Genomic DNA, 23,474 nt, shown 5'->3' with positions numbered 1-23,474 from the left:
CCAGTTTCAGGAAATGTGGTTCCTCTTTCTCATTCCTGTTAACACAGTATGCTTAGCTCATCAGCTCCATAAAACACTGTTTGTTTTGAAGGGCGTTTAGTGAAGCGAGCCATAAACCTGCTGGATGAAGTCGTCTCTTGACAAACACATTTACGCACGAGGGCGTTTGAAAATTGCGGCTGTCAGTGCACTGCTATAATTCATTCTTTCTACTATGAGGGTTTTTTTTTAACCTTCTATGTAGCCAGAAATGATTTATTATAAGTTTTTCATCTTTAGGAATAAAATTAAAAAGAGACCTTCTTCAGTTGAAGAGGTTCGGCTTTGAAAGATAGCGTCGACTTCATCATATGATCCCAGACCCCAGAGAGATGCTTAAGGCCTCTTGAACACAGAGAGTCATCTGAGAGTCATCTTCAAAATGATTCCACGTCCTGATGTTCTTTCTGGTTTATTATAGGAGCATCTGATGGAGTGTAAAAAACTCAGATGCACCCAAAGATCCTGCTCCGGGATATGGAGATGTGCTCATGTGATTTGTATCATTTACATGACTCTTTGTTACTCTTCATCATCCTATGCAGGAAAGACGTACATTATTTTCAGAAATATTTTTACACGATATTTCTACAAGGTACGTTTATTTTCACATGATTCCTTTTTCACGTATGTTTTTTTTTTTTAACAGAATTTATTATTTTCACATTAGCGTTTTACACTTTTTTTATTTTCATATCAGATTTTTTTAATTAATTTATTATTATATAAATTTATTTTCAGATGTTCATTTTTCACATCTAGGATGTGTGGTTTTATTTGCATATTTGCATGTGCACTTTTAGGGCATAACATGTTGAAACACTTTTTCTTTTTTTTTTTCACATATTACTCACATAATGACGTGAAGATTTGTAAAATCTTACAAATCAGCAAACTTTGCTGTTTATTTATGGAGATGTTTTATCCCATTTACTATTTAATGACTCCAAAATCCAGAACAAATTAATGAAGTGCAGGGGGCAGAATCTAAGGCGTTCCAGCTCGTGAGGAATGAAAAGACATTCTGATGTGCACACACTCTTCAGCGAGACGTTCGAGAAATAAAAGCCAGGAACGGAAATGGCTAATGGCTGGTTTCGTTAGTCTGGCCTCAGCTTTTTGAAACGTGAATCTTGCAAAGTGCTTTGCAATCCAATCACTCCACATCCAGCCTTAATGGACAATTACTACCTTCTAGTTGTATGACGTCATTAAACTGCCATGTATGTTGTAATGTTAGAATCAATATCAATTCGTTTTCATTCGTAATGTTGTATCATCTGAGCTCTGAATGTCCGTGTAGCCGATACTGATTCAATACTGATTTCAGAACTTTACAGTTGGTGTAAAGATGCTAGGTTTGCCGTTATTTATCCGTTCAGCTAATAAAGTGATGGGAATTGATCTTGACTGAGCTATTTGATCTTGCACAAAATAGAAAATAAACTGTAAACCAATGTTAAAAGCTTTCACAGCAGGCGTAAAAAACTACTTCACTTGAAAATATGGGAAAATATGTTAAAAATCCAAATCCGATACCGACGCTACACAGTAATGGATCGCTCCAGGGTTGTACGAGTTGCAAGACTTTTACTATTTAACCATGACTATTGTTTTAGGCTATGCTGTTAACGGTGAAAACAAATAAATCCGCCTTGCAGATGACCTGGTGGCTCAGCTGAAGTGGTTGATTCTGAAACTGAGAATGCACAGCGTTGAAGCTTGTGTCCATCAACAGAGCTGCTCTTATAGCTCAAGGAGAGGACTTCCTTGGATGGATGGATGGATGGATGGATGGATGATGCAATGTCTCCATCTGGAAGGTTTTTCCATCACGTTCAACTCCACAACAAATCTCTTTGAGCAGGGGTGCATCGCTGATCTGACTCTAGTCTAGTGTGATTGGATAGTGATGTGCAACCTGCGGCTCTGAAAGCAAACGCGACAGAGTTCACTCTGCAAAAGTGCATGGATTTTATTTCAAGGCAAATTTTGCTCTCTAGACTCCCGGCCACGGATCTCTCGACGATGATGCTAATGTTACAGTTATATGAATGAATGTTGTATGTGTGTATAATTCACTTCTCTTACTCACTTTACAAGGTGACCTGGTTTACAAGGGCCGGTCATACACTCACATAAACACGCAGCTTTAGAGAAGCTTTTTCTGTCTCTCTCTCAGCCACATGATGTACTATAACACTGCCGTGTTTCACTTGTTTGTCAGGTAATAAATGTGCGAAGAAGCTTTTGCCTGAAGTGGATTTATTCTGGGAGAGAGTTCCTGAAGCAGCTCGCCTCCCCCGCTGTGCTGCAGCAGCCAAGCAAACCGAGGGGAATCGGCCCCGGGAAAAAAGCTCTAAAAATGACAACAGCACAGCCGTTAGACGAGCCTTTAGAGGTTTTAGGCGTGCTGATGCCTTTATAATTGTTTGGAGACTATATTTGCTTGTTTTTTAAGGGCTTCTGAATACCAGAGATGAATCTTTATAGATAAAAAAAATGCAACATGATCTAATGTACATTAACAACACTAAAGTTAATGAACTAATAATCACGTAATGAATAATTATTGTATAAAGTTTAACACACATTTCTCATAATGTCTTAAATCAGACCTGTTCAATGCTCAGAGTGCGTCAGTGAATTTTCTGTAACAGCAGCCCTGACAGTAGTGCAGCTTTTTCTTTACGCTCATTCTAATACATTATCGTTTCTATAGTGACAGCTTACACAGGGACTTGTTTTCTGACAAGTTTTCCGACACAGGAAGAGTTTATGTTATCTTTTGCGGTTTCTTGGGAACATGACAAACTGCGTTTTTTAATCTTATTAACTTCAAAAGAGAGGACTGACTGTTTATAGCTGCTATAACGTAAGCGATAACAGGAACTAACGTGTTTCCTAAGCAATACACAACATTAAATGGAACTATAAACGGATAAATGTGTTGTTCTTCAACAAATAAAAATTGTTATGTTTAACAAATTGCTGTGGTATAAGAGGAATAAAAAGGTGTGGTTAATTTTAATGTTGTGTTGTTACGGTCTAACCTGAGCTTCTTCCTTCAACACTTCAGGATGTGTACACTTCAGGGTGTATTCCAGCTTCGCACATAGGGTTCCCGGGATAGATCAGCTGCAGTCCTGACTGGGAATATGATGAATCACTCTGTAACTTCAATTTCGGTTTATCATACTGGGAATAATGAGAATAATCACACTGAGTGAGAAGTGTGTTTATGTGTGTGTGTTCACACTAACGCTATTACATATTGCTGTCCACATGAGCGCCTCTACAGTAGCTACTGTCTGTTGACTCTCGGACATGCTGTAAATGTTTCACTAAACCTTCATCACTTATGACCTTTTTGAAGCCGTGGCGCTCCGAGCATGTGGTGCGGAACAAATGGAATACTGAGAAGTGCCACCGAGGCGTAAACAAGCAGTGCAGCAATGTACCACTATTCCCGGAAAGAGCCAGGTGGCAATCCACATCCGAACTGCTAGCTAATGATAGTGTGACATGGAGAGAGAGAGAGAGAGAGAGAGAGAGAGAGAGAGAGAGGATCACAGGACAGCCTGTCAAATCATTTGGAAAGACTTTAACCCAGTTCCTAGCTGTGTTACACTGACACTGATCATAAACAGGGCTCCACCTGCTATAATTAGCACTTGTTAAGAGGTCTTTAGGTGGTGTTTGTTTGCCCAGTTTCAGAGTGTGTTTAGTGTGTGCTGCCTGGACGAGGATGGCAGAAAAATATGTGTCTAAATTCTGCCGAAATTAACAAGCGGCTCTCCTGGACAACTCCCTAACAAGCCTGCATGCTAACACACGTGCTCGTAGTTATATTTTTCCTGACATGTTAGATTGCCTCGCGTAGTAAATTATATAAAAATTAAAAAAATTGCAGATTACAAATTAACTTAAGATTTAAGTAAAGTATTAATCGGTTATTAAAGTGGTATAATAATGCAGTTTCAACTCAATACACACAATATTTACAATACGACTGCACTGGTTTAAATCAGTGTGTTTTAGGTGAAAATCTTGTTTATACATGTGTGTGTATGTGTGTGTGTGCGTCTATTAAATAGGCGTGGCCTCTGTGTGGGCTCTGTGTTGTGTGTGTGTGTATGTGTCTATTAAAGAGGCGTGGCCTCTGTTTTGCGTGTGTGTGTGTGTGTCTGTGTGTGTGTGTGCTCCTATTAAAGAGGTGTGGCCTCTGTAAAAGAGGTGTGGCTACTTTTGCTGTCATTCCCAGTGAAGGAGGCATGGCCTCTGTCTCTGTTAGTATCGGTGAAGGAGATGTGGACTCTGTGTGTGTTAGTATCAGTTAAGGAGGTGTGGCCTCTGTAAAAGAGGTGTGGCTTCTTTTGCTGTCAGTCCTGGTGAAGAGGCGTAGCCTCTGTGTGCATCAGTGAAGGAGGTGTGGCCTCTCAGTCCTGGTGAAGGAAGCATAGCCATGTGTTGGTATATCGGCTGAGGAGGTGTGGCCTCTGTCTGTCACTCACACCTCTTTTACCGTCAGTCCCAGTGAAGGAGGCGTGGCCTCTTCACTACTAGTGCCACACCTTTTATACAATTTTTAATAATTTTGATAATAATAAATTGTATCACAGTGTATCAAATCATCTATAAATGGTTTCATATTGAATCGTTCCCATAAATGCATTTTTTATAGATCTAATCGTATTCTCATGTGGACCAACCAGGACACAGCTCCATTATGAGTTAAAGCCCACTTTTTATTTTTAATCATATTGTTTTTACTGTTTCCTCAGATGCTGGAGCCTAAACTGGATGAACAGTGTGATCTGGGTGCTCAGTGGCGCCCCTCGGAGGACGAGCACTCCCTCGGCAGCCCGTCCGACGCCCCAGGCACCACAGGCACTTCGGGCAGCACTCCACTGGACGAGACTCGGCACCTTGTACCTCCTACACCTCCCCCATCCACCGAGGGCAGCCTGAGTGACATCTGGAGGGTGGACAGAGGAGAGGAGGAAGAGGAGGAGAAAAAGACCCCTACAGAAGAAGAAGAAGAAGAAGAAGAAGATGAAGGTTCACATGGCACTGAAGCATTTGAAGTCGAGGAGAAGAACGAGAAAGACGAGGATTACGACACCAACCCTCCGGCCTCCTCTTCTTCCTCGTCCTTCATCATCCCCGAGTTACGCCTGGACCGCTCTTTCAGCGCCGACGCTCTGTCCTCGACCGCCACTGACGACGAAGATGACGACGAGGATGAAGATGAGGACGAGGATGAAGATGAAGAAGACAGTGATGATAACTACTTGGAGCCCACTAAGAGGAGGAGCATGGTGGAGGCGGGCTCATGTGAGAAGCACGGAGGCTCCGGAGGTCTGAGCGTACAGAACTCTCTGCGCAGACGCACACACAGCGAGGGAAGCCTCCTGCAGGACCCACGGACCACCTGCTTCACTTCCGATAACGCCATCAACCGCCTGGAGGTGACCACCGCTAGCAAGGGAGGCTGGACGCTGCCCTCGCCCAAAACACTGAAGAAGGAGCTGACCAAAAATGGAGGCTCCATGCACCAACTCTGCATGCTGTTCTCCGGCAGGAAGGTGAGCTGCTCTTCTGAAAAAGATGCGTTCAAACCAGAACACTACATTATACCACTGACATAATCATTCCATAAACAAGTCTTAGTGACGTACTCAGCTTATGACCAGTAACATTTTACTTGAACCATGCACTATAAAACTGACATAATCATTTCATAAACATTCAGTCATAATCATTTCATAAACATGTCTTAGCAAAGTAGTCATGACAGCTTATGACCTTTTGTCTACCCTGTGAAATGCATTCAGCACAGAGTAACAGTACACACTCGAGCGTGACCCCAGCATGATCTGTGTGACCGCACACTTGCCTTATTATTATTATTATTAGTGCTTTATTAAGTTTTTGGGCTGAAATGCAATACTACAGAAGACTCTAAATCTCTCGCTGTCTTCGTGTTAACCGGGGTTCTGATGCCACCAAGTGGTCACTTCTGTAAAATAACAGAGGAACCCAGAAACCGATAGTTTGAATGAAACCCTGATTATTTCAGCAATAAGCCTGCAATATAAATACAGTATAAAATATAATGAGTGTCTATGGTTATAGGTAGATATCATTTATACAGTATATGAATATATGGCATTATTTTACATTTGCATTATTTTATCAACGTGACATGCGAGAGAGAATCCAATTCAAGCATCCCAAGATAACAAAAATACAAGTGTCACAGGAGGGAATTTTCACCAGATGATTAGAAACAAGTGCAAGAGTTTTACAAATGCTAAAAAAGGGGAAAAAAATCACCTGTTTTACTTTGTGTGTTTAAAATGCATGTTAATGCTCCGAAGAACTATTTTTTCTTTACAAAAATTTCATATTTTGGTATTAAATAGAAAGCACAAATAATAAAATTTGAAAAAGACTTTAAATTATTATTTAAGTTAAACTAAAAATTATATTCAAAGTACTTTGCATATAAGGTACACAGTTGTACCCGATAAAGGATTTCGCAAAACTTGCAAACACAGCTATAAATATGCAAAATTAATTCAACACAAATGCCCAAAGTCACATTACCTAGATATTCTGAAGTATAAAGGATAATAATACTGCATACTGAATATCCTGGTGTATATGGGATTTTTGCAACATGTCTGGTGAAACTGCGACTGAGAACCTTATTATTATAAACATATGTATATATTGTATTTTATACATCAACTACATGTCACCTCCTACAATACAGTATACATTAAGACAAGCGATCGGCGTCCCTGTTTCTGCAGAATTCACATACCAACAACCTGATCCAGAGAATTAAGAACTGTGTAGGTTTAATGTTGGATCCTAATTTCTGTAGAAAGGCAGATGTTTAGGGTTTGAAGAGCTTTAGGAAGCTGTGGTTTTTAGTTTTGTCCACTAAAGGGCGCTGTTTAGCTTTGTGTCCTGCTGAAGATTGAAAGAATCTGCACTTTTAACCTAGTGCAGCTTGGTGACTACCAGCTAAATGTAGTTCCAGTGTATGTAATTGAGTGCAAAAGTTTGTACCCCCCATTAGCTTCTGATTGATATAACAATAAACACTATTTTTTTGATTGAGAGATTTGCAAAAAAATTCAAACAAAGCATAGGAGACATTAAAAAGGTCCTTAGACCTTGGGGCATCTTAATGTATTATCAATATATATGTAGTATATGTGTATATAACACGTGTATATGCATGATTGTGTGTGTGTGTGTATGTGTGTGTGAGACAGAGAGAGAGAGAGAGAGAGAGAGAGAGAGAAGTAGAGAGATAGAGTGGGAGAGATGGATGCAGCCAGTCCAGGAGATTTCGGAGCCTTAAATGGCAGTGTTAGCATAGAAGAAGGAATGCATCATGATGTAGTGTGTGCGTGTGTGTGTGTTTGTGTGTGTGTGTGTGTGTTTTGGCTGAATCTCAGTGTAATTTTACTACCTATTGGCGTCATCAGGCTCACTTTTCCCCAGCTGTGGGCTGTTTGGAAGAACCCTGTCTCAGTGGCCGTATATCGCAGAGCATCTTTCCATAAAACAATGCAGAAGCCTTACAGTAAATCAAGCTGACATTTCAAATGACATTTAAAAAAAATTAACAAAAAAGAGCTGCAGAGCGCTCGGAGAGTTCAGAAGGACCCTGCAGCACTGCGGCTTTGCATCTGTGAGGATACAGATGTGAAAAAAAATCACAATTTACCGTGATGCACAGGGAAATATGGTACATTTACAGTGTGATAACAATACAACCTAATTATCATGAGGAACAATGTATCATATATCTGCTCACACATTTTCAAAAAGAGGAACATTACAGCACTGCTGCAGCATTATAATAATTAAATTATTTTGTCCAGGAAAGTAGTAATACTTTAAAAGTATGGCAGTCAGTGGTTATTCCTGGTCTTTAAGGCTCTAGTTCTTGGTTAGTCTTGGTCTTTAAGGCTCTAGTTCTTGGTTAGTCCCAGTCTTTAAGGCTCTATTTCTTGGTTAGTCTGAGTCTTTAAGGCTCTATTTCTTGGTTAGTCTGAGTCTTTAAGGCTCTAGTTCTTGGTTAGTCCCGGTCTTAAAGGCTCTAGTTCTTGGTTAGTCTGAGTCTTTAAGGCTCTAGTTCTTGGTTAGTCCCGGTCTTTAAGGCTCTAGTTCTTGGTTAGTCCCAGTATTTAAGACTCTATTTCTTGGTTAGTCTGAGTCTTTAAGGCTCCAGTTCTTGGTTAGTCCCGGTCTTAAAGGCTCTAGTTCTTGGTTAGTCTGAGTCTTTAAGGCTCTAGTTCTTGGTTAGTCCTGGTCTTTAATGCTCTAGTTCTTGGTTAGTCTGAGTCTTTAATGCTCTAGTTCTTGGTTAGTCTGAGTCTTTAAGGCTCTAGTTCTTGGTTAGTCTCGGTCTTTAAGGCTCTAGTTCTTGGTTAGTCTCGGTCTTTAAGGCTCTAGTTCTTGGTTAGTCTCGGTCTTTAAGGCTCTAGTTCTTGGTTATTCTCGGTCTTTAAGGCTCTAGTTCTGGTTAGTCCCGGTCTTTAAGGCTCTCACATTTGGTTAGTCAGAGGTTTATGGCTCTTGCTTGCTAGTTGTTCGATTGTTCAAGGTTCTGACTCTTGGTTAGTCTCTGTCTTTACAGCTCTTACATTTGCTTAGTTCTCATATTTTTATGTTTCCTGTTGTTATTCAGTTAGTTCCTCTATTCAAGGTTCTGGCTCTTGGTTAATCCCAGTCTTTAAGATTCTATTTCTTGGTTAGTCTCAGTTTTTATGGCTCTCATTCTTGGTCAGTCCCACTCTGTAAGGCTCTAATTTGTAGTTAGTCCCAGTATTTATGGCTGTGATTCTTGGATAGTCCCAAAATCTTAGGCTTTGTTATTATTGATTAATTCCAATCTTTAAGGCTTTCACTCTTGGTTAGTCCCAATCATTAAGGCTCTAATTCTTGCCTAGTCCCAGTATTGTTGGCTTTGATTCTTGGATAATGCCAGTATTTATGGCTCTAATTTGAATAGTCCCAGTCTTAAATACTCTAATTATTGGTAAGTACCAGTTTTTGTAGCTCTAATTCTTGGTGAATCCCATTCTTTATGGCTCTTTCTCTTGGTTAGCCACAGTCTTTAAGGCTTTAATTCTTGGATAGTCACAGTCTTTTAAGGTTTTAATTCTTGGATAGTCCTAGTATTTAAGGCTCTAGTTCCTGCTTAGCCCCAGTCTTTTTTTGGCTCTGATTCTTGGATATTCCTAGTGTGGGTTGTTAGATCTAACTCATACATGCACGATAAACTCACACAAATTTTGATGTTAGCATCTTTTGATGCTCCTGTCTGCAGGGGTGAAATGCTACAGTGTGTTTGCCGTCTGTTTAGTTAAAGTGAATGTCAGTGTGCATGACAGACATTGCTGTGTAGATAGTTCTCATTGATGGCACATACACAGATTAAAGAAGAGAATGGAAAAAGTCACAAATCAGCATTAAGACGCTGCCTGATGAGAGTTATAGGCTTTGGAGTGTGCTCCGGCTGCCTTCCATTGCCTTCCAAACTCTTTCCATTGCACAGTTTGAGCTTGTGTGAGTCTGTGTGAAGTTATGAATCTTATTTATTTAGGATGTTACAGCTTTTGACGATTCCAGCACATTCTTTAAAATATTCTAAAAGCAGAATATATGTAGGTGCTCCTAGTAGAATTGATGGTCAAAAGTAGTTTTCCATATTAAATATAAATCCTAGGAGGTTTAAACATGACAGGGACAACCAAAGAACCTTTAAGGGCTTTAAACTTTCTAAGAGTGTGCTTACTAATAACTACACGATATGAAAATAGCAAATAGATTAAATTTTTTAGTCATCCTTCCCAATTCTCTCAACATATCAATTGACTAGCATTATACAATTGTTGTTATGATTACGTCATTGTAGTCTATACACAATTTCTCAACGCATAAATTCCATATTTTTTTTAGCAGATGTGATAGCTAAGATTAAATATATGCTTTGGCTAAACTGTTTATATTCATCACATTGTAATATTCTAACATAGATACATAATACGATTGCGATTAATATTAACAGTAACAGTGATTAATAATTAATCATGCTTCATTTACCTGGCTTCCATGAAGAATATGATGTAACTGAGGAGCAAATGGATATCATGGGGAAGCTGCGCTCACCGTGTTGTGGACATGTCACCTGGGCGAAGTCCGCAGATGAACACGCTACATGTTTGGTCATTGATTCATTTCCAAATGGGTGACTTTCATGAACTGTAGTCCTAGAAATTGTCCTGGAAAATTTAACAGCGCCACCTGCAGTACTGGCGAACCCTTACATGATGACTAATGTGAAACCGGAGAGAGTAGGCAGACAGAGCATCTTTGTAAAAACCTTCACACATCATCTCTAAATGAAGTATAAGACAATAAAAGACCGCTACCAGCCAATCAGAAATGAGTGTTTCCTGTAGCAAAAGAATATGGATGATGACGTCATAAAAAACACTGATATATGTATGAGAGTAAAAGAGGGCAAAGGATTTAAAGGCAGATGCGTTCATTCTTTTCTTTGATTCCTTCCTCCAGATTCATGTTTCGGTGTTTGACTGTTTGTTCAAGTAGGAACTTCCTAGACAGTTGGATTACAGCCAGAGACATGTATTTTCCATTCCAACTTCTCTCTCTTTCTCTTTCTCTGTCTCTCTCACTCTGTCTCACTTCCTGGCCCATGCTTTTATCCCATCTTTCCGATCTGCTCTTCTTCGTATCTTATCCCTCTCCAACATCCGATAGTGAGATAGTGGAGAGAAGCAATAAAACAAGATGGAGCACAGGACCACCATGCTATATATCTCCCACACCAGTCTTTTTTCCACTTCAACACATATACACACACATACACACACACACACACACACTAAAACACACTGCTGGGTATCTGTAAGGACAGAGAGAGATAATGCACCAGAATCCACACTCGCTCCAGTCTTCAGAACAACCACACAGTTTTATTATTCCATCTTTCCACTCAGTGAGTTAGAATAATTGAATTAGTAGTAATATTCTGCAGATGCCAGAGTAGAACTGTCTGTACTAATTCAGCTTGTTGCCCCTTGAATTAAATCTGACCATGCACAGAAATGGGAATTTCTGAATAAGTACATTGTTATTATAGATTGCTCTCTCTTCTAGACACCATGGCATTTTTATTTTCGATGACTAGAAAGAAACAGTACCTGTATTTTTAATACTAAACCCATTTTTAGGGAGTGAAAAACCATACACACACACATGCAATACAGATATCTTAGTTGCAGAATGACTTCAAGAATGATGACTTCAAAATTCAAAATACTAGAATGCTTACTAAAATGTAAGAATTTAATGTAGTGTACTAAAGTTTCAGTGTACTAAAGTTTAAAATGTAATTATGGTGTACTGAAGTGTATAAATTAATGATTGTGTAATTATCCTGGGTGTAACGCTGTGACATTATCTGTATCAGTTTAGTGCTCCCAATAGTGTTTTAGTGCTGTATCTGTATTTGGATTTAAATCTGAAGTGGGTGTGGCCTAAACGAGAAGGATTTAAAAAAAATTTATATTAACTTTACCAATATGCTGCTAAAAACACTGGAATAACCGTCGACGTGGAAGCGTCAACAGGGTCAGCGTGATGTGTGATTTCTGGCTCTGACTGTTCCTCAACCTCAGCTACATCACTCCAATTCATAATTGGTCTTAATTAAAGATGCGTAGGACTGTTTGTTTAATCCCACTCACACATTTCTTATTTTTTTATACAGAGTTTGTACCTTCTTGCAATAAACAAATTTAGTTCTATTTCCCAAAATATAAGCAAACTAGTAGTCTAATTTAAACCTCCTGTCACCCTGACCAGGCAGTTACTAAGGATGAGTGAATGAATGTTGTAAATGCATCACGCAGTAACTTACATTCATGTCAATGTTTGTTTGTTTCATATCTGACTGCTCGCTCGACCATGAAGGCATGGAAGTAAAAACCTCCTGTTTGTGTGACTTTTTTGTTTTTTCCTGCGAGATTCCAGTCACGATGCACACCTCTAGTCTTTCTGGCAAGTTTTCTAAAGAAAAAAAAACTATAAGAACAACAAAAAAAAACGAATAGTGCACCTCCTCTTCATATTCATATTGTTTCATGTGTATAAAGTAATTATAGGATAGTGACATCTAGACAGTAATTATAGTATACTGAAGTGTAGTAGAGTGGCAGGGTCTGCAGTTCTCTCCTGAGCTCGGGTTACTGTCTGTGTGGAGTTTCGCATGTTCTCCTCGTGTCCATGTGGTTTTTAAACTGCTCCTAGGCGTGAATGAGTGTGTGAATGTATGCATGCACGATGCCCTGCGATGGATTGGCATCCCGTCCAGGGTGTATTCCCGTCTCGTGCACAGTATTCCCCAGATAGGCTCCAGATCCACCGTGACCCTGATCAGGATAAAGTGTTTACTCTAATAAGCAGTAAGCGCTTCTAATAAAAATAAACCTGTGTTGAGGTTTGGAGACGTCTGCATCTGACTCAGCTTTGACATGTTACACTGTCTCATATCTCTGAACGCTCTGCCTGTGAGAAGAAGAGCTCGCTGTCTTCGGTGCAAGGCTGAAATGTGGGAGTGTGCTCAGGCTGTGGAGGAGAGAGAGCATGGAGAAGGGGTACAGAAAAGTGTGCTAGGACAGAACAGTACACTGCAGTACACTTAATCTTAGAAGAGAATGTTTTGCTGCTGCTCTGTATCACCCTGAGAAGGCACAAGCGCTCACAAGCCTCCACTCCGCCTCTTCAATAGGAAAGCGATGATTATTACACATTCGTGGGCTAGACTCTTAGACCAAGCTTGACCTAGAACGTTCTGTGTCACTGGTCTCTATACTGGTGCTCTAGTGGAAGACCAGATGAATCTAGAAAGCAGGGTTCGTAACACACACATGTGCATCTACAAAGTTGATATTAATAATGGGGATTATTTAAGATGGATGGGATTTAGTTTCATCGATATGATGTTTTTAGCTGCAAGCTACAGAGACGTGACTGAGAATAGGCAGAGTAGATAAGATGGACAGGAAGTTCTGCTTTGGTTCTGCTACTTTTTTAAACATTTTTTTTTACATTTACACGCAAAATACAATCCAACCATAGAGTAGAGCAGCTAAGCATTAAACTAGTGGAGACTCTTTCTATAATTTTTATAACACATAAATAAATTACAAAAGGTTTCACCATATCTACAACTGTACGTTTAACAACACGTTTTAATCTATTTATGTGGAGTGTCCGTCCCTTCCTTCCTTCTTTCTTTCTTTCAAATATGTAGCATCTTTTCTTTTTTTCATTCATTCTTTCTTTCAAAAACATGTTGTTTTTCCACTGCACATTTAAAAAGAACAAGAACTATCCAAAACAGGAGTCAGTGGTGTAGTTTTACTTCCCACCAGCGCGAGAGAGACCGGAATGCTGCACTGTACTGAAGCAGATGCGCTTAATGACGCCACTAAGGAAACTGTTTACTGTAGTGGCTACTGAACAATCTCATTACTGACCAGCTGCAGTTCCACAGACTGACACTAGAGGGAGCACTGACAAACTCCTCTGCTCTCCAGCAGGGTGCTGTTGCCCTTCTTTCTTTCTTTCTTTCTTTCAGTTTCTATCAAACACACACCTTTCTTTCTTCCCCAGTTTGTTTGTTTGTTTGCCTGTTTCTTTCTTTCTTTCTTTCTTTTAAATTCTATGAAACACACACCTTCCTTTCTTCCCCAGTTTGTTTGTTTGTTTGTTTGTTTCTTTCAACTATGCACCTTCTTCCTTTTTCTTTCTTTCTTTCTTTCTTTCTTTCTTTCTTTCGTTCTTTCTTTTGATTTCTATCAAACACACACCTTCCTTTCTTCCCCAGTTTGTTTGTTTGTTGGTTTCTTTCTTTCTTCCAACTATGCACCTTCTCCTTCCTTCCTTCCCCAGTTTCTTTCTTTCTTTCTTTCTTTCTTTCTTTTGATTTCTATCAAACACATGCCTTCCTTTCTTCCCCAGTTTGTTGGTTTCTTTCTTTCTTCCAACTATGCACCTTCTCCTTCCTTCCTTCCCCAGTTTCTTTCTTTCTTTCTTTCTTTCTTTTGATTTCTATCAATCACACACCTTCCTTTCTTCCCCAGTTTGTTTGTTTGTTGGTTTCTTTCTTTCTTCCAACCATGCACCTTCTCCTTCCTTCCTTCCCCAGTTCCTTTTTCTTTCTTTCTTTCTTTCTTTCTTTCTTTCTCTTTTGATTTCTATCAAACACATGCCTTCCTTTCTTCTCCAGTTTGTTTGCTTGTTTCTTTCTTTCTTTCTTTCTTTCTTTCTTTCTTTCTTTTGATTTCTATCAAACACATGCCTTCCTTTCTTCCCCAGTTTGTTTGTTTGTTTGTTTGTTTGTTTCTTTCTTTCTTTCTTTCTATCACCACCATGACTTTGTTTGTTCTTCCTCCCCAGTTATTAATGAATTTGTTCGTGTCTGTGACCTCTGATAAGAGACGAGATGCTAAAAATAAGTTCTTTGCACAGTTTCAGGGAACACTGAGAGACATTAGGGTCGATGCTGAAGTCCACATCCAGAGCAGGGAACATCACAAAACACCCTGCATTAGCATGTTAGCGCTGACTTAATGCTAAACACAATTAATGAGGTGTATGTGCTGGACTTGTGTACTTGGCTGAGTGATTGTTTGACATTAAAGTGTCACGCCAGTGTGTACTCAAGCCTGGATGCTGTAGAAGCGTGCGGGACGATGGCACTGGGGATGTCATTTGAGGATTGGGAACTGGACAAAAGGTGACGAGGTCGAGTCGGTTTATCTGAACAGCGCCAACCTGATTCAGGCGCTTCCCAGTGCGTAATGAGTAAATATTTGCTAGGCGAGTAAACACTGTGGATGTTTTGGCTGCCAGAGAAGCAGAGGGGTAAAACGTCTGGCCTTTTTCTTTGTTTTTGTTCCCTAGGCTCAAATTAGCTTTAATGTTTATATGTTCTTGAGACTCTGTGAGATTAAGCGTTTTTATTTTTACACTCTAATTATCTCACACTCACACGGATCAGGCCGTCCTTTTTTGGCTTGAAGAGGCTTTTTACGCAGAAGTCGCATTACAGTATATATTTGCCTTGGAAAAAGATTGAGGCACTTCAAAAAGGTGCTAACATCTTGTTCAAACATCATTTACCTCATCAAGTGTTCTTGGAAGTGTGTGAGAGTGTGTGTGTGTGTGTGTGTGTGTGTGCATGGGGTTTTATGTGTATTCCAGTATGTCTGTTCTCTGCCTGTATGGCTTGTTTAAGTAACAGAGAGTTTTTTTTCATTCCCAGACATCTGACACAGAGAACAGAACCTACAGTACTGAAAACAGAAGAGCAGTCCTTTCATAATCTGTATCCACTGGGTCACATGACCTCCAGGCACATACACACAGCACCTCACGCTGAATTCTCGAACGTGATTGGTCACTGGATGCGTTTTGTTTTTCGCACCATTCTGTGTGCGAAAAACAAAACGTCATGTGTGAAAAAACTCTGTCATGTGTGAAAATCTCAGCAGCTTCTGAAAAACTCAAACCTGCTGATCTTGCACTAACAAAATTGCATGACTGAGTAGGTGTTCCTAATAAAGTGGCCGGTGAGTGGATCATCATTGATATGGTGAAGTTTTCCATAAGGAGACGTTTAGTTAGAATATATGGAAGCACCTTCTTTCCCTCCTTCTTGGATGGCCTCCTTCCTTCTTTCTTTCCTTCCTTCCTTGCTAATGCTTCTTTCCTTCCTTGCTTCGTTCTTTCTTTCTTTCTTCTGCTCTTGCTGTACTGTTTTCTATTCTTTTATTTATTTGTATATCTTTTTCTTCCCTACTGTTTTGTACTTCTCTTTGTTCTGCCAGTACTCAGGATGAGTTCATTGACCCACTGTCATTAGTACATTTCCAGTAAAGGCTACATAAATAGTGCGTATAAGAAGTCTGCGTTTGCGTTCCTGAAACACGACCTCACACACGTGCACAGTAGTTTTATGGCTAATGAGAAGGTGAAGCGCTGTGATGGTATCAGTGACGCTAGCAGTGAGAAGCTGCCAGGAGCGTAATATCTTCCTCTACCATGTTACCATCTTCTTCCTTTTTTGGCTCAGTTGATTAACTGCAGTGGGTAAGATGTATACATGAGATAGATGTGGAGATGGAAACTCTCTCTCTCTCTCTCTCTCTTTCTCTCTCTCTCTCTCTCTCACCCTGACCCAGGGATGAGCCCAAAAATAACCTCACATTGTTTTTCTTATTATTTACCACAAGTACATGCATGAGATGAGGTCATCATGCTAATGTAAAAACACACACATAATTACCTGTGTGTGTGTGTGTGTGCCTGCTGTGTTGTTTTCATCTTTCAAGTATTGTTCTTTCTTTCTTTTTTTCTTTCTTTCTCTGTGGATTTATTTCTATTTTTCATTTATTTTTTCTTATTTCTTTCTCTATCAGTGTGTTTTTTTTCTTTTGTTATTTCTTACATTCTGTCTTTCTTTTCTCTTCTTTGTTCATTTTCCTCTTTTCTTTTGTTATTTCTTTCTTTCCCAGTATCTTTCTTTCTTTTCTTTTCTGTGCTTTCTTATTTTCTTTCTACTTTTTTCTTTCTTTCTTTCTTTCTTTCTTTCTACGTTTTTCTTTTCTTTTCTTTCTTTCTTTCTTTCTTTCTTTCTTTTTTCTTTTCTTTTCTTTTCTTTTCTTTTCTTTTCTTTCTTTCTTTCTCTATGGGATTTACTCTTTAGGCCCACGCCGCTCGCTGTGCTGAGCCATGTCAGGTCAAACACATCCCACCTCGTTTAGTTTAGCTAGGCTAATAATAGCCCTCAGCAGTCTAGCGCGTTCTTAAACAGCTCCTCTCACACTTCATTACTCTGTGATGTGGCACACGTCTTCCAGGATTATAACCTGTTCTCTAAAGAACCCGCTGCTCTGCCTCAATCTCCTTCCTGCTTATTACTTACTCGACAAAAGCTTACATAATGTCTGTTATAGCAAGCAGTGCTTAATTAGCATTTCCATTTACAGCTTTACAATAGAAAAGTCCTGGCTAGTTCCTTCAGGAAGAATGACTATGCTACAGTCCAGGCTTAAATGCTCCAACTCTCAGCTTTTATAGCAAGACCCACAAGAATAGAGTTTATTTCTGAACCACAGGCACTTCCGATTCACTCCTAACCACGTATTTAGCACTGTGATGCTAGCGGCTTTGGATGTGAGGTAAATATCTTTCGACTGATTCCAATACAAATCAAAGCACAGTTACGGAGCACTGAGTGAACTCCTAATCCAGAGTTAATTAGAAGCTGTTTATCTGCATGCTGTTTGAACAGGAGCGTTTTGGCGAGCAGGTTAACCGCGTGGGAACATCTCGCTGCAGGAGCAGCGTGAATTCATGAATGTTGGAAACTGATCCTCCAGCTCGGCGTGCTTTTGGCTTCCACCAGCACTAAAAGTGTGAGGGTGTAAATTCATGAATCATCTTTCTATAGGAATGCAAAAGATCCTGGATTAGCACTTCATCTGTCAGTGCAAAAGCTTAAGAAGACATTTGGAACGCTCATGTCGAATTCTGGATGCTGATTGGTCAGAAGGTCTGGATTCATTTTCTATAACAGCAGCTGCAAATCTCAGGTTTATATTAATGCACTTGTTCTAATAATTTATTGTTTCCATAGTAACAGCTTACACTGAGACTTGTATGATGGAATTTTTTCTTTTTTTCTTTTTCGTGAAAAATAATTTCCCACTGATTCATTATTGATTTCAAGTCATTCACTAGTGATTCACCTTTGATTTACTATTGGCTCTTGCCTCACGTGATGAGTGTGAGATTGTGTATATAAACAATATCACAAACCAACACTGTGTTTGGTGTTCATTCACCAAAGATTCATCACTGAATCCCCTTTTTTTCATTTATTTACTGTTGAATCACCATTTATTTATCATTGTTTTACAACTGAATATTCACTATTGATTCACCATCGATTCATTCACATTTACATTCATTGCTGATGCTTTTATCCAAATCGACTTTCAACTGATACAACTGAGCAGTTGAGAGTTGCTGAGATTTGAACTTACAACTTTCCGATCAGTAGTCCAATGACCAATATTCACTGAGCCGCACTACCTGATACTGATACATCATCAGTGGGGTACTGATACACAACTGATACATGATCGATTCACCATTGATGCTTTATTGAATCTCTATTGATTCGCCATTGATTAATCATTATTTTCTATGTATCATTGATCATTGAATCTATATTGATTCAGTATTGATTTTCCATTTATTCTCTATTGATTCGCTATTGATTTACAATTGATTCATTATTGATTCAATATTTATTGACCATTAATTCTTCATTAAATCTATACTGAATCACCATTGATTTTTTATTGAATCTCTATTGATTTCATTCTAATTCACTGTTCATTTACTATTTTTTCTCCATTGATTCTTCATTGAATCTCTATTAATTCACCTTTGATTCTTCATCGAGTCTCTATTGACTCACCATTGAATCTCTATTGAATCATTGAAGCCCTATTGATTCCATTTTGATTCAATGTTCAATTATTGATTCTTCATTGAATCTCTATTGACTCTCCGTCTCATTTATACAATTGAGCAGTTGAGGGTTAAGGGCCTTCCTCAAGGGCCCAGCAGTGGCACCTTGGTAGTGCTGAGATTTGCACTCATGACCTTCCAATCAGTAGTCCAACATCTTAACCACTGAGCTAGCACAGCCATCATCCTCATACCGTATCTTACGTATGTCAGTTGTCGTGGAGCAGTACACATTGTTCATAACACACACCGCCGTAAAGCCAGATCTGACATTCGTGGAGCGCAGCTCCGTCTCTCGAAGGCCACAGACACGCGGCGCCCTTTGCTCTTTTGTGTTTCCTGTGTGTGTGTCCTGGTTGCTATAGCAGAGTCTTTGCCAATATGGATCTGGCAGAATAGATGGAGGCAGGTGGAGGTCTGCTGAGTGTACAGCGATGTCACTGATGCTCTGTGTGTATGTATGTGTATGTGTATGTGTGTGTGTGTGTGTGTGTGTGTATATGTGTGTGTGTAGATGTGCAAGGACCAGTTACCGTAAGGTAGAGACCTTTCACCACTCTGTTGTCATGGTCTCAGTATTTGTGGATGGCAAACACATGGAGAAGTGGTAGTGGGGATTTGATTTGTTTATGCGTGTGTGTTTGCGGGACATTTCGTGTGTTCGCGTGTTTCCAACAATGAGACAATATTTTCCTACATGTTTTTTTTATATCGGTGAACATTAGTCTGCATGTGTCTCTTGTGTTGCCGCACACTTTGATGATGTAGTCACAATTTTGCTGCCAAGGATAAATGATGTCCGATAAACGCCTTCTGAACGTTGTGTAGTGTGAGCAGTGTCACAATCCGATCTACACAGCAGAAACCATCAGACAGTTTGCATGGTCAGTTACTGTGCTGTTGTCATTGTCGTGTGGTTGCTTGGCAACCAGATTTACATGCTATAGGCTACGCATGATGAGATTCACAATCAACGTTTGTCCCTAGATTCCTTCCTTTATTCCTTTTCCTTCCATCTTCCGTCCATCTTTCCTTTCTTCGTTTCCTAGAGGCTTCTTTCTTTCTTTTCCTTCCTTCCTTCCTTCCTTCCATCCTTGCGTACTGAGAAAAGGTGCGCTATAAATTAAACTTAGATGAGCTGTGAAATAACAAAAGTGATGGAAAAGCTCAAAAGTGATGGAAAAAAAAGAAAAACACACACAGTAGCTAACCCTCATCACCTTTACTCAAATGAGCGTCACCCCTGAGCCAAAGCAGTCACATGCTCGTGCTATTCTAGGAGGTCTTTCTCCTGTGTTAGATGTCTAGTGGGACCAGTAAAGGACCTTCTCAGTGACAGGAGCTCGACCTTCACTCTGACCTTCACTCTGACCTTCACTCTGACCTTCCTGTCCCGGTCTTCTTTATTCTGAGTGCTGGAATCTGCTCTCTTCTCTCCCTCTGTGTCCTGCTTTAACACTGAAGCTTTGTGGCTCTGTTCCGGTCCGTCATGTCTGTTACTCTCGCAGAGAGATGAATGTTTCAGAATAAACGACTTCAGAAAGGTAAAATTATCTGACAAGCGTCGCTGGGAATGTGTGTGAAAATAGCTGACAGAGCTTATCAGTGTAACTAATGACTCGAGCAGAATCTGTCAGTGATTTGTCGAAGCAGAATACAGACTGCTGCTCGGGAATCTGGGTAAAAAAAGGAACCATTGTAGCTTTAAGGATGACTCGTGTACCATTCGATGAAGCCAGAACTTCTCTCGTAAAAATAAAATCTGTTAAAAATATAGTGTAGCATAAAGTCAGAAATGTTTCCATCACATACTTATCCTCATGCGAGTACAAATAATTCAGAGTTTAAGAATTTTATTAAGCTGTTTGTTAGCAAAATAAAGTAAACATTTAATGATAACCTGGGCAAAAAAACATTTTATACACATACACACAAAACAGAAAATTAAGCAAAATTACATTTTTAAACCATTTTTCTCAAAATCTGAGCTTTTTCTGTATTCAGAATAATATATATCTTTTTCTAGATATGAAGCATTACACACTCATTCCTGAATATCTCATTATTTCAAATTAATAACTCATTATTTCAAGAAATTATGTCATTATTGTGACTTAATATTATTTTGACATATTCATATTATCTCAATTTTGACTCAATACCTCATTATTTTGGGTTGAAACCTTGTGATTTCGAGATATTATGTCACTATTTTGACTTAATATCTAGTTATTTTGACATATTCATATCATCTCATAATTTCAAATTAATGTTTTACACCCAACAATCTATCAATACGACTAGTTTACTGAATGTTTAAGTTGAAATAATGACTTCAACATTTTTTCCAAAACTTGCTTTTAGGTTTGTTTGTGTTTTTTATATAATAAACAAAAGTATAGCTAGCTTACGATGTTCAATAAGTGTTAGTTAACATGTGAAGTCAAAATACAGATAGTAGCAAGGAAAGCCACTTTGGGCATGCTCTGCATTCTGACATGGAAAATGCTTTCCATAGATCTTAAAATAAACCGAAAACATCATTAACATGTCCAAACAGGATTCCCTGTCCTTCCCGTTGGCAGATATTAGCGCCCTTTATCTATGGTTACTGTTGGTCTGTTGTTATGATGGAATTCTGCTGACTAAATATACTCCAGCACAGGGTCTTATCTTGGAATATATGTGGAATCCGGAATCATGGGCGGAACAGAGACCTAATTCATCCATGCCTGCTCTCTGACAAGCTTTTCCTGTCTTTCCTTTTCTTTATTGCTTCTCTGTGTCTGATAATACTTTCAAGAGCCCCATAAACAAGGGGGCATGTTGCTGATGCCGTGTTCGGGAATGTGTTTGCCAGGCCGGGATCTAGCCGAGCGGATCAGTGTTATGGAATTTAAGAGGAAGCCTGAATATGATCGTGGCCCGAACACGGCATTGTTCACAAACATCCCACACCACAGGAAGCTGTGACACCAGCAGGAAGCAGACACGTCCTGCTGCAGCAGACACCAATAACAGCAGGAAAATGAGCTTAATGCAAACACACACACACACACACAAATGCGTTCTTTATTGTTGAACTTTAATCCCTCTGGTATTTAACGCTCATTGAGTAAGCAATTGCTCATGGCTATTGAGCATCCGGCAGTGTGTGTGTGTGTGTGTGTGTGTGTGTGTGTGTGAGTGTGAGTGAGTACTAGTTTTGGTTGCTAAACAATGCTGCAGTCAGAGGAAGGACCGGATACGGTTATGTAGGTGTAAATGAATTATAACTGATCTTCAGTACATTTCAATGTGACTTTTATTTACTGCAGTGTCGAGGCGTAAAGATTCACAAATTCATCCTATTACTTATAGTAGGCAAATATTTATTTCTTATAAGAAATTAATATAAGAAACAAGCAAGAGTGATGCGCTTATGCAAGTTGGTGCATTGGGGTCAGTATTTAACACTTTTTTTTTTTTTTCCCACTATTAGTCATTGTCAGTTCCAAACCAATACCGTGTTCCCTGCTATCACATGACCGTGACCACTAGGGGAAGGTGAATGTTAAGGCTAGCATTTGCTTCCTCTGAGAAATGTGAAGCCAGTGAGCTTTTGCTCATGCTACGTCACAGTTCAGCTCAGAGGAAAGTGCTGTCTGCCCTCTTCCACATACATGAGCTCACAGATTCGCTTTGATTGACAGCTGAGTAAGTAACACCATCCTTCACACCTAGAAAGCATGGCCAATCACTCTCGTTCAGACTCCTAGACGCTGAGATATATATATATATATATATATATATATATATATATATATATATATATAAAACGCTGTATGCTTTTTCATGCTCACATATTTTGGATTCTCTGAATGAAATCTTTTGTAAAAAGCCATGACTCATCATCAGCACTCAGAAAGTCAATAGATGACTTAATCACTCATGCTACTGATGACATTACCTCAATTATTCATTTACAGATGTAACCTGAGGTCACCACATGAACTTATAAAATATCCTGCTGATATTTTTATTCAGCACAACAGCTTCAGATTGTGTTCGGCTCAGGAACATGGTTTCCTCCTCTGTCCGAATCTTACCAGCTCCAGCCTGCGAGCTTTGCTTGCACCACCCATTTCTGTTTAAAATTATTATTATTATAAAAGTGGGTCGCTCCATTGTGAGACCTTTTACCCTCGGGAGAAAGAGGTCATGTCCTGCGTCCTGCTCTCACACACACTCAGCACAATGTGAGGAAACTCAGACCCAAACATTCACAACGTCTCAGAGAAGTCGCTCGGGAACGCGTATTGTGCTCAGGTAGCTGATTTTGTTGAAGGTAGATGGAGAAGAAAGAAAGGAGGGAGAGAAACGGAAAGGTATGAGGAGGAAGCATGATGCAAAAGGGCCGGAATAACAGGAAGGTAATTACCCAAGTCGCCTTCTGTAACAGGAAGCAGGAACAACACACAGTTAAAGGTTGAGTTGTCAAAAACATAGCATGAGATATTGAAGTTAGTGTTTTGGTGGGTGTGGTGGCTCGACACGAAGCGGAGTTACTATTTCACCCCGAAGTTGATTATTCTCTTATAAAAGTGTTGTCTCTTATACAACAGAATTTTTTTAATTCAGTAATAAGTGAATATAATTTATAGTTATATTTAATGTTGTGGACCATCCAGAAAACAAGGTAGTTCCTGGTATCACTTAAGTTACAGCTCTTGAAGTTGATAAGGCAAAAAAACACAGTTTTCCATGTTACCAAGAAACCACAAGGAGTA

At 39.4% G+C, this 23,474-nt stretch overlaps 1 protein-coding gene and 1 long non-coding RNA gene across 2 annotated transcripts in view; one reads left to right on the top strand and one right to left on the bottom strand.

Moving 5' to 3' along the window:
• Window positions 1–23,474, top strand: part of rgs3a (regulator of G protein signaling 3a) — a 129,154-nt gene that overhangs the window by 83,415 nt on the left and 22,265 nt on the right. The window contains exon 12 of the mRNA XM_026921592.3: window positions 4,824–5,627. Coding sequence (XP_026777393.3) covers window positions 4,824–5,627 — 804 coding nt within the window. The remainder of the gene's footprint in view (window positions 1–4,823; window positions 5,628–23,474) is intronic.
• LOC128317576 (uncharacterized) lies at window positions 5,501–13,785 on the bottom strand. The gene is made up of 3 exons (XR_008301080.1): window positions 10,174–13,785; window positions 7,532–7,751; window positions 5,501–5,640 (listed from the first exon to the last, which is right to left on the bottom strand). It is a non-coding gene; the product is annotated as an uncharacterized LOC128317576 (long non-coding RNA).

The sequence above is a fragment of the Pangasianodon hypophthalmus genome, chromosome 27, assembly GCF_027358585.1.
Source record: "Pangasianodon hypophthalmus isolate fPanHyp1 chromosome 27, fPanHyp1.pri, whole genome shotgun sequence".
In the NCBI taxonomy this organism is placed as follows: Eukaryota; Metazoa; Chordata; class Actinopteri; order Siluriformes; family Pangasiidae; genus Pangasianodon; species Pangasianodon hypophthalmus.
The sequence above is the reverse complement of the archived record's forward strand: the minus strand, read 5'-3'. Positions and strand labels throughout refer to the sequence as shown.